The sequence below is a fragment of the Gadus macrocephalus genome, chromosome 6 (assembly GCF_031168955.1).
Source record: "Gadus macrocephalus chromosome 6, ASM3116895v1".
NCBI lineage: Eukaryota > Metazoa > Chordata > Actinopteri > Gadiformes > Gadidae > Gadus > Gadus macrocephalus.
In genome coordinates, this window is record NC_082387.1 from 12,360,020 (window position 1) to 12,375,090 (window position 15,071).

The following is a 15,071-nucleotide window of genomic DNA, read 5'->3' on the forward strand; positions in this document are numbered from 1 at the left end:
TTTAAGTTGCAGGCTGAAAATCACGAGTGGAATTCGTAAGTTAACCTAACACAAAAGGCCTCTACTTTTAGGACGGTCGGTGTATGTTATTGTAGTTCTTGGTGAACCTACCTACCGCTGACTTCACTCATCCTAATGGTTTCCTAACGGTCTGGACGGGACGGGACGCGGCGTGCGCTCGCTTCCGTCCCGTCCCTGATAAATCAAACTCCAGCCCCCGTCGCTGCGGACGTCTGCTGATAAGAAGGACAACAACCTGCCGGTCCGGCGGAGGGGTTGTAGGGGGAGGGGGTTTGGCGAACATCGTAAATCATTTCTTAATTGCTCATTTAGGAAGTCAATAGATGGATAGAGGGAGCAAAACACACACGCAGAACCACTCGCACACGAATAGGCGACACAATAGGGGGAGGACTCCATTATCACTAGTGTCTTCCTTGGCCCTGAAGGTCGGTCACCCTTGCCTCCTGTTTGTGCGCGCGCGCGCGCGTGTGTGTGTGTGTGTGTGTGTGTGTGTGTGTGTGTGCGTTCGTGTGTGTGCGTGCGTGTGTGTGTGTGTGTGTGTGTGTGTTTACGTGCCTCGTAGGCTATATATGTTTGTTCTGCCAAATGAAATTTTCCCAGCCACGTGAGGCAATGAAAGTTTTGATTTTATGTAGACCTACCGAATAAAATATGAGCAACTATGCAATTTTTATGATTCTTGTGTCGCAGTTTGTGTTTATTTGTGCTACTGGCTGCGATGGCAGGCGCAACACAAACTGCAGTGGGTTTGGTTCAACCCGCCTTTAGTCGCCTCCTCAACCGGGCCAGCCCGGCTTGTTTTAACTGTCCCCAGATATGGACAGGCAGCAGTGTACACAGAGACGAATCAAATGGGGCGAAGCCCTGATATGCCTGTCACAACAGATGTTCCAGATGCAGCCAAGTGTCAAATGATGCCCGGGGTTGCGTTATCCTTCATCCTCCATCTCCTCCACCTCCTCATTCTTCAATGGCAACTCCTTGGCGCTCAGGACATCTGGCTGTATTCACTATTAAGCAGTTTGACTGCGGTGTTTTGCAAAATGAGTGATTCATCCGTCTATTATTCTTAGCGTTATCGTATAAGACCCGATGAAGGCCTTCCAGAACAGTCTCGAGTGTTTTATGCAGAAAGGTGACGTTGGTTGTATTCTGAGCAATAAGATGGTGTTTCTAAATCCATGGACTTGCTGTTCCCATCAACACCTTGGGAAGGCGCAGTTTATTCGTTTCGGCCGCCAAATATAAGAAAGCGTTGCTTATTTACCTTATGGATTCTGCGGTGTTCAAAAAAAAAAATGTTCTCATTGCCCCTGTATTTATTTAAAAATATCGCTCACTTTATATCGCCCTTGAATCCCAGCTCCAGATTGATCCAGATCAGTCAACAGTTGAGTGTACGGTAACAAACCCACCGCATCATGGTGGGTTATCGTGGTGATACGCGACCCCCCCACTGGGCCGACGACCACCGGCTCACATCAATGCCCGACGCTGTGAGAATAAACACAGCTGGGGGGAGGGGGGGGGGGTGGGGTGGGGGGAAGCTCGGCGGAAGGGTCCTGACTGTCGGTGTCCCAACCCCCCGACATCCTGACAGACCCCTTCTCGCTCCGTCCAGGCGGGCCTCGCTTCACGCGGAGGACCCTCAGCCCGTCGGAGGCTTCCTGCCGAGGGCGCAGAGGAACTGAGAAAACATCGGGATGGAAAACGGGTCGAGTGTTTTGGGCTCAGCTGCACCTTCACAACCGCAGCAGGCTGGTGCAGTTGCCTATAAGAAGATCTTTAGTGATCCTTTGTAGGGAAGATAAAATAAACTAATTACGCATTTAGAAATATCTACAACCTTCATATTTGTGATATTTTCCATGTCACTTTTCCATGATAATTTCCATGTAACATGTAATTACGTCGTATTATAGGATTATTATAGGCTTAAGTGCTGTTATTGAAGCGTGTTTAATGATAGGCGCTGACCAGCCCACGTTACTTGGGCTGTTGTTGGCTGGTGGAACCCCAAACAAAAAAATCATACAACCAATTAGGCGTGGCTTAAATAAGTGGAAACATTATTTAACCTTTGACTCCTTTACAAGCCATTAACAGTCATAGGTCAGGCACGCGTGGCGGCGTCCCTTTCTTTACCTCGGCGCTCAAAGGCAAACGTGTTCGCAGAAAAAATGACATTATGAAAAGAATCATTAGTACGTTTCCTTTCTGCTCCGTGACAGTAACAAATCCCAAAGCAGACGTTTCTTTCCCATTGAGATTATCCTTGACAACAAAGCATTCCTCAAAGAAAATATCACAGAACTGTCCCATTACATGTGAAGAATGATATCCTTTTGGTCGGAGGAAATATATCCTACTACTTTTATTTATGTGCCTTGATGGTCTGAATTTCTCGAAAACGTGTGCCATGCATGGAGCACTTTTGACATTAATCAAGTTTGAGAATAAAATCAATAAAATCAATAAAATCAATCAATGAATAATATAATATTGGACATGCAAAAAGCAGGTCAATATAAAACAATTCTCACCACCATTTTCTTTTATTCATTATATCTCACTTATTTAACTTTATCTTATATATTTATTAATGTTGCTTACCCCTTTGATATGTTAGACCATCTAATAGACCCGACCAGCTATCCTGTGTGTGTGTGTGTGTGTGTGTGTGTGTGTGTGTGTGTGTGTGTGTGTGTGTGTGTGTGTGTGTGGGGTGTGTGTGTGTGTGTGTGGGTGTGTGTGTGTGTGTGTGTGTGGCAGCACATGTGTATGTGCTTAATCAGACATGTACATGTGTGTGTGTGTGTGTGTGTGTGTGTGTGTGTGTGTGTGTGTGTGTGTGTGTGTGTGTGTGTGTGTGTGTGTGTGCGTGTTTGTAAGTGTGTCTCTCTGTCCGTAAGCATGTGTGTACGGGATGAGTGTATGCATGCATATTTCATACAGCCAGGTGCGGATCCCCACATTTGAACTGCAGTTCATTGTAGGGCTGGTGAATGTTTAGACAGCTTCCCCAGTCCTCCAGAGTGCACATGCACCGCCCATTCAAGCTCCTAAATCCAGGGATCTCAGAAAACACGAACAAAGCTATCAGTACCAGCTAATCTATTCCTCCCCATCTTGAAACAGCAGAGCAGGCTTGGAACGGAAACATGTTGGCCATTTTGATAAAATTACATGTTTTTTAATGTTTACTTTACAGATACAGAACGGTTATTCTGATGTATTTATTTATTCATTTGTTTATTTAGTTACTATTGCTGCAGGTCAGTGCCATGGTAGGAGCCTTCAGAGGGGCTTGTGTTCAGAACGTTTTTTATTTTCCCAAATTCAGTCTCTCTTCTTGATTTTCATTTTATTTTTAACCTCCTCACACAATAACATCGGTTGTGTGTTTCCACACGCTCGCTGATGAGCTCAACATGCAAACATCTCGTCTATCTAAACCTCAGACGGACTATATAATAATATATGGCTTTTTTGAAAGCAAAGAAAATAAAAAAAAAGTGCATCCAACACAACAACAAAAAAAAGAATTCAATTCCATTCCGGTTCTGTGCCCGAGAACATTGTCCGCGTTAGGCTGGGCGGGAGGGGTCTGAGTCGGGGGGGGTCTAGGGGTGGGGTGGGGGGAGCTGCAGTCACGTAGCGTCTACGCTGTCGGCAAGGTGATGAACCTCCGCCATGGTCTGCCGTGGAGGGGGGGGGGGGGTCAGACCTTAATGCGGGTGTCGGGAAGTGCTCGGAGACATGCCCATACTTCACGCTGAGACGCATCATCATCATCTTCCTCATCATGACAAAAATAAATACGGCCGGGTCCATTTTTGTTTTGTTTGGTGTCTGTGTGTGTGTGTGTGTGTGTGTGTGTGTGAGTCAGTGTGTGGAGGGTTGGGGGGGGGGGGGGGGGATAAATGGTGAGGCAACGGGAGGGGCCTTAATATCCAGCCAGTGAGAAATGCTGATACGAACACGCCCCAGATGTTGCAACAGCGCACACACAGACAGAGAGACGTGCTGATCTTGTTTGTATTTCCAGGGGTGGCGCTGGTGAAGCTAGTCCAGATGCTACAGACGCCGCCGCCCCCGGCACTACCGCGGCCCGTAGTCATAATTGGCCGGGGCGCTCGTGGCAGAGTACATGTTGGCCGTGGCGGGGTTCATGTGGTGGTGGTGGTGGTACGTGTGCCCCCGGATGCCCGGCAGCTGGTACGGCGAGGGCCGGGCCTTGGCGCCGAGGTAGTGTTCGTACGTTGTGGGGTACTTGTACGGGTGGTGATGCAGCGTGTCCGGGGACAGCGGGTGGGGGTCGGCCCGCAGGTCGTGGGGCGGCGGGGGGCTGGGGCGGCTGCCGCTGAGGGGGACGGAGTGGAGACCCCCGGGCACGGGGAGCGCCGGGCTGAGGACCCGGGACATCAGCTGGTGGGCGGAGTCGCCGTGGATGGGCGTGCCGGTTGGGTCGCGGTCGTAATCCCGTCGGATGTCGTCTGCAGAGAGACAACGCGGGAGAGGCGGAGTCAGACACGGAGAGAATCACAGCATTCCCCTTTTTGTTTGCAATGGGAGTTTGAGGACTTGTTCAACGTTTAGCTTGTCCGTTCCTGCCTTATGAATGTGGATGTCACACTGCTCTAGAATACGTCTGGCAGCCAAAACAATAAGACCGAGATGGAGGTGCTGAAATACACCATTTAAAACAATGATATTAGCTTTCTAAAATCTGAGTGGGGCCGTGTCCGGGGTCCAGCAGTGTGAGACCGGGATTTGTAAGAAAACAAGCAGTGTGTGCCGAACCTTTCTCTGAGCCGTTCTGCTGAGGGGGAGATGACATTGGGTTCCTCGTTCTGGCAAACGCACTCATTATTGGCAGCGAGCCGGGCCTGTGATTCCTGGGCCTGCAGCACAAAGAGAGGATATTGTTTCACTCTTCATATAATGAACATAAACGGCTCAAATAGACTCAAACATCAACAAAATCAATGCAGGTGCATGCATTCTATGCAAGGAATGCAATATTGGATGGCTGACCCTAAATTATTTATTACCCATTATTCTATGACAATTAAACTTCTAAACAAGTTCAATATCCTGCTTGTAACTCCAAATGCTGTGTATTTTGGAGAATTCCTAACAGCCAATGATTTTTCCATCTCTGCCCAAGTGGACATATCTTATAGAGACCCCCAAAACTTTGTCACAAAAAGTCAGCACATCTATATATTTACACTGGCAGTTACTCTATTTAGGTTTTTTGGGTTTAATTAATTTTAAACCTGCAGTATGTAACTTTTCCATTGCAGCCATTTATTTAGTTTGAATTAGATTGCCATGCCTAGATTTCAGAAGAAAAAAACTCCCTGGGTTGATTGAGTCGATGTTATTTATCCTTCAGGTGCACATAATTTTAAATTAATATGTGAGCCAAAGTGAAGACTGAAAGTTGAAGTTTGTTATCATGATGTTCAGAACGCTCACCAATCCTCCGGGTCGCAGTCTCTGAAGCCCTTGGCGAAGGGATTGCTGGCGATCTTCAGCTGTGTGATCTGCAAGCATGAAGAAAAGGCCAAAGTCAGATCTCTTGCCATAGGCCTCCGGCATTTACAAAACTCTTAAGTTTGACCTAGAAACCTGCACACAGCACTTCAGTGTAACGTTGGTCTGATTATTAATTATTCACAATGAACTCTCTGGTTTTGAGAAATGAGTTTTCAGTAACGCATGTGGTGTTTGAAAATAGCAAACTGCTGAGTAATGGTGATGTTTATAGTGTCATATTTTTTTTAAAAGATTTAGGGTACACATTAATCATTTGCTGATTGCAGTTGACAGTGCTTATAAAAATATATTAATAAAGGGGGCTGTTATTAATTGAATCTGGTGTTTATGTATTTTATTATAACGTATAAAACGGTTAGCCTTGCTATTTATGATTAGTTGCCCAATTGAATAGGCGTAATAAAATCAAAACCGCTTTGCAAATCAAATGGCTGATCAAGAAAAAAATGTGCCAAAAATTGCATTTATATCATCTTTACCACTAGGCAATATGACATATCATCAATTCATTTTTAATCCATTATTTCAATATTATGATAAGAATAGGCATATATGTATGTAGGCTTATTTATTTGGATTATTATTTTACAGTAAACCTATTCAAAACTGGTCTTCAGTTTTACTTGAGAAGACGTGACATGACATGTGTCTCCGTATCCAGGGCAGATAAACTACTAAAACTCTACCATCTTTTGACCGATTTTGAAAGATGCGAAAATATATAATACGGAACTGACACAAAAAACAATTAGGCTAATATGCTAAACAAATTGAGGGAGCTGCACAGCTGTACGCAGACATAAGTCGCTTATGGTACTAAACTTTCTGCAGCCAAGCCATAAATAATTCATAGGCCTACTTCGACCCACAATATAGGGACGAATAATCACAATTATTATGATTATTACCCAAAACGTATGGGTGCAGTCTGGGATGCAGAAATGGTATCCAGTTAGGCCTATAGGCCTACTGAGATTTAAGTCGAATCCCAATTGCTTAATAATATAAATACACTCTGCGTTATAATGCTTTATTATAGCCATGTATGCAGCCGTTCATTCAGGGATTTTAATAATCTTCCACCAATAATATAGAAACTGCGCAGGTTCAAACGTAATTTCCATAGGCCCACAGTTCATTCTAATAGTCCCCTATTTGAAGGCCGGTCGGCGGCCACTCACCCGGTGGTTCTGGTACGCGGTGACCGCCGTGAACCGCGTCTCCTCGAACACGAACGTTTTATAGTTCTCCTCGGCGTATTTCTCACTGTCTTTGCGGGGATCCACGTAAACGACGTGGAACCTTGGCTGGTATCGATGCATGGAGTTCAGGATGATCTTTAACAAGACAGAAAACCAATGTCAATATTACAGTACGGTTATTGATGTTACAACATGCATTTTACGCAGCCTTCTTAATGTGCATTTCAACTTCTTATTTTCTTTTCTGAGCTTTTCACTGGGAGGAAAAATAGTTGAAGGATAACACCACAGTTCCCGTGGAGATTAGACACGATGATGCATTTGATTCCATATTTAACACGGGTGAAATCACTTGAACTCTAGTTAAATGCCTAGGCCTATAATCATTTCAAATGGAGGCTGGCTGGCAGTTTAGTCCATCGCCATTTAGGCTCAGTCCTTATATATATCTTTTTTAGGGAAAATAGAAGACTAAATATATCTCGAATATTTTCCACTAGTAAAATGTTTCCAGTGGTTGCTGCCATTGTTTTGCTGTGGGCTTTTGAGGGGGTTTCACCTTTCTAATGTGTAATGTTATCTATAACATAAAGACTAATATACAAACGCAATGCACTTACTACTTATACATTTTCATTTAAAACTTGAGGCATTCTGCAGTCCTTTGAATTATATAATTTCATGATAATGTTCATATATAAAGCATGATAATGTCCACATACAATCCCAGTTGTCAGTGTACTCACATGGCCGTTGTCATCCAGTAGGTTGTTGGTGAGTTTGAGTTTATCGAAAGAGACTATTTGCTTCATCCACTGCGCGCCTTTGGCGGGGGAGTCGGGGTGGTAGTGCACCCTCCCTGGGGTGGCGGGGTCCGCCTTACCGGCCACCAACCACGACGAGCTGTGGAATGCATACCTATAGGAAAGAAGGAACAAAATCGAAAAACGTGTTATTATTATTATGTTTTCCTCGTGTAGGCTACCCTATAACCAAAAGTCCAATGAATTGGCCCGTTTGAACATTTTTAGACATTTCACCGATTAAATTAATGAAATCAAGGTCATTATATACAACTGTTTCATCGTGTTGGGCTATACTGACATTCTGTGTAATTGTACCTGTATCGTTTGTCGTCTACCGGTAGAAAGTCCATCAGGAGCATGTAGTCTGCCATGGGATCCATCCCAAATATTTTTACTTGGAAAGTTGGAAACATTCGCCTTGTAGGGGAAAGACAAAAGGAAAGTTAGCAGCGTCAATATATTTTACCAGCATTTATATGTATTAAGCCTATGGAGATTTCGACAATGTATTTTCCTAAGCCTATGTATCATTATTTAATTTAACCTTATTTTATTGTTTTGATAAAACCATAATTAGGCCGACACCTACTTGATTTTTGTGCGCCATGCAACGTTGCGCAATCAGCCTACTTAGGCAGTAAAGATAGCCACAGTTGGCCTATCGGCATCGCTGGAGTTGATATCCAAAGAGATGTGTTGTTGTTTTTGTCCCTCTTGCTCCATTTATATAACCCAATTCACTTCAATTATTTCTCTTCCGTCTGATCCATTCCAGGCCTTTCTAAGCGAGCGACCTCATCACGCACTGACACGCGTCTACAAACGCGCACAACCACACAGGGCATGACTGCAGATTATATATTCACCTTATGACAGAAAAGTTTCACTGAAAGCGGAGCTCCAGGGAAAGGGAGCCTCAAATCAACGCTCAATTAACGACGGGTTGTGTTCAAAGCGCCAGTTTTGGATAGGTGAAGCTGAAGTAGCAATTTTGCTCCCTACCCCTTTGCTCCCAGAACGAAGCCGAAATGTATGTAACTTCCCATTAATTGAATGATGTGTAATATAAGTGCTAGGACTTTTGGACACTCGACTTTTGTAAAAGTCCAGTAAGACTAATAAATATCGCGGTATAAATGTAGACATATTTGCTTTAATCAGTATGCTTCGTCCTACTTGACCTGTTGCTCACTTATAATATGGGGATGGCTTTTATCATTCTTAAATCCCATAATAGTAATAACAATAATGTTAATATTAATAAGTAATCATAGTCATAAAGATTAATACATTTTCCTCTTCATATAGTAATTTTCATAAACGTCTTAGAAGTTAATTTAGGGTTGTAATCAGGCCATAATAGCCAAGTTCTTCCCTGAAAATATCAAGTTCCCTCATGACCCACAAATATTTATGAAAACATATAGCCCTATCATGGATTCCAGATATTCTTCTAACCAAATATAAAAAAAATATCCACATATACACCTTGATCTCAAAGTCCAAAACTGTGCATTTTTTGTGAAGCGCAGTCAACGCTGTAGGCACGTAAACCCAAATTGGCCTGTGTTGACTTAATCCGAGTTCACGCAATTTCACGCACACAATTTATGTATAGAAAACTGCATCTCACATAACCTCGGGTTATTTTTCTCATCAGACTCAACATACAATTCAACAATGTTTCTTATCTGTCTAAGCATACAACTGTATCTGAGTTGAATTAGTGCCCCTGTCTGGTTTGTGTGTGTGCGTGTGTGTGTGGGTGTGTGTGTGTGTGTGTGTGTGTGTTATTTTTTCATGTACTCACCTTCCAGCTTTGGTAACTATCATCTCCGTCCCAAGTTGATTAAACTCGTCCCATAAAGCTTTCATCTCCAGCTGAACGTTAATGTTGGCCACTTTAGGATTTTTCTTCACTATGGACTTGTTGTTGGGTGTAGAGTTGGAGGACGAAGAGGAGCAGTTGGACGTCCCCGAGTCGCTCTGTTGCGCCTGTCCCGGGTTCGAGCCCGGGTAGTTGTAGTTGTGCTGAGCCGCCGGGCAAGGCTCAAAGTGAGCTTCATGTTGGCTGTACGGGTCTCCAGGGGAGGGGGACAGATGATAGCTCCCCGCCGTATTCAGGTTGCTTATACTACTCGTCGTGAAGGCTGCAACATCGCAAAAATGGGATAGCTGCGTCAGCCACGGACTGGATATTGCTGAAATCATTCCAAAAGCTGGAGTTACTATATGCGTTGAACGTTAGAATAGCCCACAAACAGGTCAAAAGACAATATTTGGAATCGTGCAGGATACAGTCTGTGTATAGAAGAAGATGATCAAGGCGCAAAGCACCTATATCTAGTTTAAAGTTCCCGTCCCGATAGTTCATTAATCCGGTGAGGCATCAACTGCCAGCCGATCCCGATAATAGCAAAAAAACGTTGACCAAAACGCTGTTGTCAGAATGAAAAAAATAAAGGAAAATACAGCGTATGCGCGTGATTGTATTCTCGGATGGTTGCGCTCCCAAGTTATTCCGCGCGGCCTCTGCACTGCGCCTCTCACATATGGTAAACTACAAGCCAGCCTTCTCTCTTATCTCCCACAGAGGGCCTCCCCTTTACGATAAAACCGGTTCTTATTTCTATTTAGATAAGGAACTGCAGGTAGGGCCTATATGCTTTCCACGCCACGGGACGGGACTGAGTGACAGTGAAGTGCGCCCCTTTTTAATGGGCTTTCCGGCACCCATTTACTTTAGGATAAGGGTATCGCCCCCATCGCCACTGTTAACAATAGACGGGATGGCTGGCACAGTGGAGAGTAAACTATTTACAAGGTAAACAAACATTGATTTGCATGAACAAACAAACAGGCTGCGTTCCGTATTGATTGGACTATGTATTGATGTTTTTGTTAGGATAGGCAATAGTATCGGATATCCATTTTACTGAGGGGAAAGGCCTTTATGTTGTGTTTTAAACATTACGCACGGGTGCTCGTTGAAACCCTACTCGTAAAGCTTCACCTTTCATGCATTTCCTAATCTCCCAATTAAGTTCACTCAATGCGGCTCGTTGGTCTGCTCTGCGTGGATGGACGTATTTTACACTGTGAACTGCAGGGTTTTGCACGTTTGCATTCTTTTGCCAAACCGCAAAAGTTTTTCCTCAAAGTAATTTCATTCATGCGTTCAGTGACTGCTTGCATCTGTGCGGTTAGACTGGTCGATGGGCTTTTGCGCGGATAAGCATACTTTTGGTGTATTGTTTTGTTGCTTGTTTAGTTTACGCGCTGAGATAATAAATAAAACAGGATCAAGAAAGGTTTACCAAATGAACAAATGATATCGCACGGTGATCATGAAGAGCGAGCTCGTACCTTCCATTTCCCGGGTGACAGTACTGTAGTGCATTTTATAGGAACTGCAGCTGTGCAGCTCTGCCTTGTCCAGGCCAGTTCCTCGTTGGTCAAACGCCGAGTGTCCTACTTGCTCTGCTGCTGAAATCAGAGAGGCGATACTGAAAGCATTTGCCTTTGGAGAGAGGGGACCGCTGTCGTCCATAGACAAGGAAAGCACCCTGAGAAAAGCACGTCCCTCCTCCGCCTTCTACTCGCTGGGTGCGCGCAGAACGCGAGACAAGCCTGTGCACAATGGAAACCAGAATGCGCCGAGAGAGTTGAACATTCCGCCACTGTAGATCGTGTTATAGTTCGGCCACTCGGCAGCTACTGGGTTATCGAAGCAGTGCGTATTCCCCACGGCTATTATGAAGACGTGTCCAACTCGAAAAGTTCGCCTATTCACGGATTAATTGGTTCCGTCCCGAGCACACGTCGTCTTGTAGCCTAGTCATCAAAACATGGTTCATCCGCACTACGAGTTCGCCTTCTTCCCCCGGTCGGTGGCGGGTGATGTCATGTCGGTGCTCTGGTGCGCCCGGAGGAGAAGCGCTACCGCTGAGAGAAGGTCAGGCGGGAGAGCTCCACGCCTCCCATGAACCAAGCGGGGGGGGGGGGGGGGGGGGGGAAGAGAGTGTCTACGTTCTGCACTTGATGTTTTATTTGAATAAGGCCTTGTCAATCATGTCCAGTGTAGCATTTGAATTCCGCTCAGTTGAAAAAAACGTCAATGTCCGCTTCATACTTGACTGTAGGCCTACTGTAAATCACGCGTAGGGGGTTGCTGGTTCTCCGTTTTTTTTTTTTCGGGTGGATCCGACCCCCAAAAAAGCCTGCGCCGTCACGAGTGTTCCTGTGAAACTGTATGTGCTGTCAATCTACTGTTATTCGTAAATCTTTCGACTGTCTTCTATTTATACTGCAATTTATAATGATATATTACTGCAACGCTTCATAATTGATTCACACCTTGTTTTTCTTTTACTTTATCCGTCCCACCCACGTCGATCTAACCATCCGAGCCCCCACCCACTTTATATCTTATTCTTTTTCTATTAAATACAATTATTATGCACTTAATTTAGGTGCAGCGTTGTTATTATTCTTATAATCATGACTCTGATCATTACTATATTATGGAGGGAGAACAATTGGCGCCAGGACAAATTAAACACTTTAATCTAATTATATTACACATGTATTTTGCATACATAAAAGATATTGGTTGTGATATCTTTTTTAATTTATTAAAGGGATACAACATAAAAAAGAGAAGCCAAAACATAAAGTGGTCAGATCAACGCGCATGGCCTCACCGCGGACCGTGACCTCTGGCACCCCAAGTATCGTGATGGTTCTCACAGTTAGTTTAATTACCAATCAGCTGTAATGGACGTTGTGTTTGGCAGAAGGCACTGCGATAGAGCAGAATTTAATCTAATTTACACCGTTTGGATTGTAACTACATGCGTCCCGGTTGGATAAACTCGTTGCCAGCAGGCACATCTGTGCTGATTACATATTGGATGTCGTTTTGGAGGTTTCTAATGGAGACACACTCACTATACACATAGGCCTATATGCAGCAGGTTTTGACTCATATTACGGCCAGACTGACAGAGAGAACAACTCAGACACACCCTTGTAACAAACAGAACAATTAATAAGGCGTGAGATGAAACGCGACAAAGCAATAATGGTTTAGCCTACTTTAATTGCAATTACTTTAATTGTCGATTTTATTAAACGTTATTACAGCGGTGATCTGTCTGGGGGATCGTTATGGTACCACTTCATCTCAAAACATGTGCGTCTATTCCATTATTTGTAATGGAGGTGACGTTTGATTGATACCGGATCGCCTTTCAATCCTTGTCGAGGCGGAAGCGTCCTTTGTAAATACGCAGGTGACTACTGACAAAATACAGGAGTTGATTTAGATGGGAAGAGACTGATGGCATCGCTGGAAGGCCTGCTATCCTCTCCTCCGGCACGGCGAGGACAGACGAGACACTGCGGACGTCCAGGCCAACAGTGGCTGCCTCTTATTTTAGATGAATAGGCTTGGGAATTGGTCGTTTGGTGCAGTCCAATATCTTACATGCAATACTACCAAGCCATTTCAGACAGTAATAAAAAAGGGAAACGAGGACGAGGTACCTTGTATTCGTTTTCATTCATATTTCTAAGCCGGACGGAACGTTTATTACTCTCTATTTATAGGCCTATCTCATTTGCCACCAATTAAAACAAATAGGCCACGTTGTGCTGAAGCCTTTTTCTCGTTAATTTCCCCCCACTTTTACGCGCGTTATTCCTGCGTACACACTGACGTGCGGAGGGGTTTCGAGGACCGCATGTGTTTCCTATTTGATTTTAGGTCGCTGTACAGGTCAGGATTGGCCTATTACAATCTCTACAAAGGGCCTTTTAGTAGGCCTATCTGGTCCTATCTGAACTAGAGATGTTCTTTTTGTTGATTGAAAGCATGTATTAATTAGCCTATATTTTAATTGTCAGTTGCCTTGGCTCCCTTAACAAAGTAGGACTACAGCGAGCAGGTTAATAAAGACTGTATTATTAACCTAACTAGGTTAATAATAGGCCTATGTTATTAAGACTAACCTATTTTGAGGGCCCTGTCGGGCCATGTCGCATATGATGCAACCTTGGAAGAAATAGCTGAGGTATTAGTATTTTAAACTTTTCTGTGGGTAAATGCGATTTTTCTTTTTTTTTTAGAATATGAAAGACATTATGGATTTTCGTATTGCCTACGAGTCCCGTCATCTCATCAGATATGCGTCGGAGCGACCAACGTATGCTTTAAAAAATGACTCAGGTGCTAAAAACAGAAATAGTTTTTTATTAAAGAACGAACGGGCTTTGTAAAAAATAGCTGTTTACATGGACATTTGAACGCCTGATTAGGTCTAAAAGTGAAAATATGAAATAGCCTGTTATCAACGCACATTATAGGCATGGCCTACTTGTTTCTCACTTTTTTGGACATGACTTTACAAATTGTATAGGCCTATATGTAAAATGTACAGTTCGCCATTATTTATGGTCAAATGTATGTACTTATAGGCCTATTTCCAAACGAACAAACGACCCTTAAGAATATAGAATACAATTTGCTTTTATAAAATGATTTAGCATCCAATGCAATGAATACATAATAATCATTTAATTTGAATCATTAAAAATTAACTGTTCATAGCTTATACAATGTGCTACTTTGGATAGTGATTATCAGAGACATCGATTTGTCTTTTGTTTTCACAGTTTCTTAATTATTTAAGGAAACCGCGATATTTTCAGATTTCAGGACCTTAACCCTGTGTGTAGTCAACGGTTTTGTTGGGCCGTTTTGTGCAGGCCTCATTCAACCATTTAATTTAATTTATACATTTATTTGTATAATTTGTGTACACACACACACACACACACACACACACACACACACACACACACACACACACACACACACACACACACACACACACACACACACACACACACACACACACACACACACAACATAGACAAATAAGAGTGACACATTCGGATAGAAATACCATGAAACATAAAAAAAACTTTGTTATTGCTCGTCTACACCTTTACACTGTATGCCTCCCGTGCCACCATTTAGGCACTAAAAACATGATCGAATCAATTGGCAGATAATAAATCATGCATTATCAAATGATCATAAAACAATAATTGTAACATTCATGATGCATGACTGAAACTGCAGGGACCAAGGTGGCGCACTGCATGCATAAAACTCAACCCTATCTAAATATTAGTCTAAATCCCAGCATAAGACGCAGAGGAAGTGAGCAGTTGACCGCTGACAGCTGAGTTGCTGAGTTGCAGCCCGGGGTGTCTCTTTCTCCGCAGGCATTTAGAAATGCACTGATACGCCTTTCCATTGGTCCCAGTGCACACATGTTGCTCTACCAGCACGATAGATTTAATCTTATGCGACACACGCAGCCTTTAGGTGATTCCCTAACTGCAGTGTCTTTGGATAATTTTATCATGCGCGTAAAGTCATTTTTGGAGACCAACAAAAGGTCAT

General features: G+C 43.6%; 1 protein-coding gene across 2 annotated transcripts; it reads right to left on the minus strand.

Moving 5' to 3' along the window:
* Nucleotides 1–3,195: 3,195 nt before the first annotated feature.
* tbx1 (T-box transcription factor 1) lies at nucleotides 3,196–11,564 on the minus strand. Of its 2 annotated transcripts, none has more exons than XM_060054178.1 (8): nucleotides 10,964–11,564; nucleotides 9,408–9,747; nucleotides 7,913–8,014; nucleotides 7,538–7,709; nucleotides 6,771–6,926; nucleotides 5,509–5,576; nucleotides 4,828–4,928; nucleotides 3,196–4,520 (listed from the first exon to the last, which is right to left on the minus strand). In XM_060054178.1, exons 1-8 carry the CDS (start codon nucleotides 11,145–11,147, stop codon nucleotides 4,126–4,128), a joined length of 1,518 nt encoding a protein of 505 aa, XP_059910161.1. In that variant the 5' UTR covers nucleotides 11,148–11,564; the 3' UTR covers nucleotides 3,196–4,125. The 2 variants fall into 2 exon arrangements, with proteins under 2 accessions (XP_059910161.1, XP_059910160.1); XM_060054177.1 differs by having other exon boundaries at nucleotides 9,408–9,798.
* Between the last annotated feature and the right edge of the window lie 3,507 nt (nucleotides 11,565–15,071).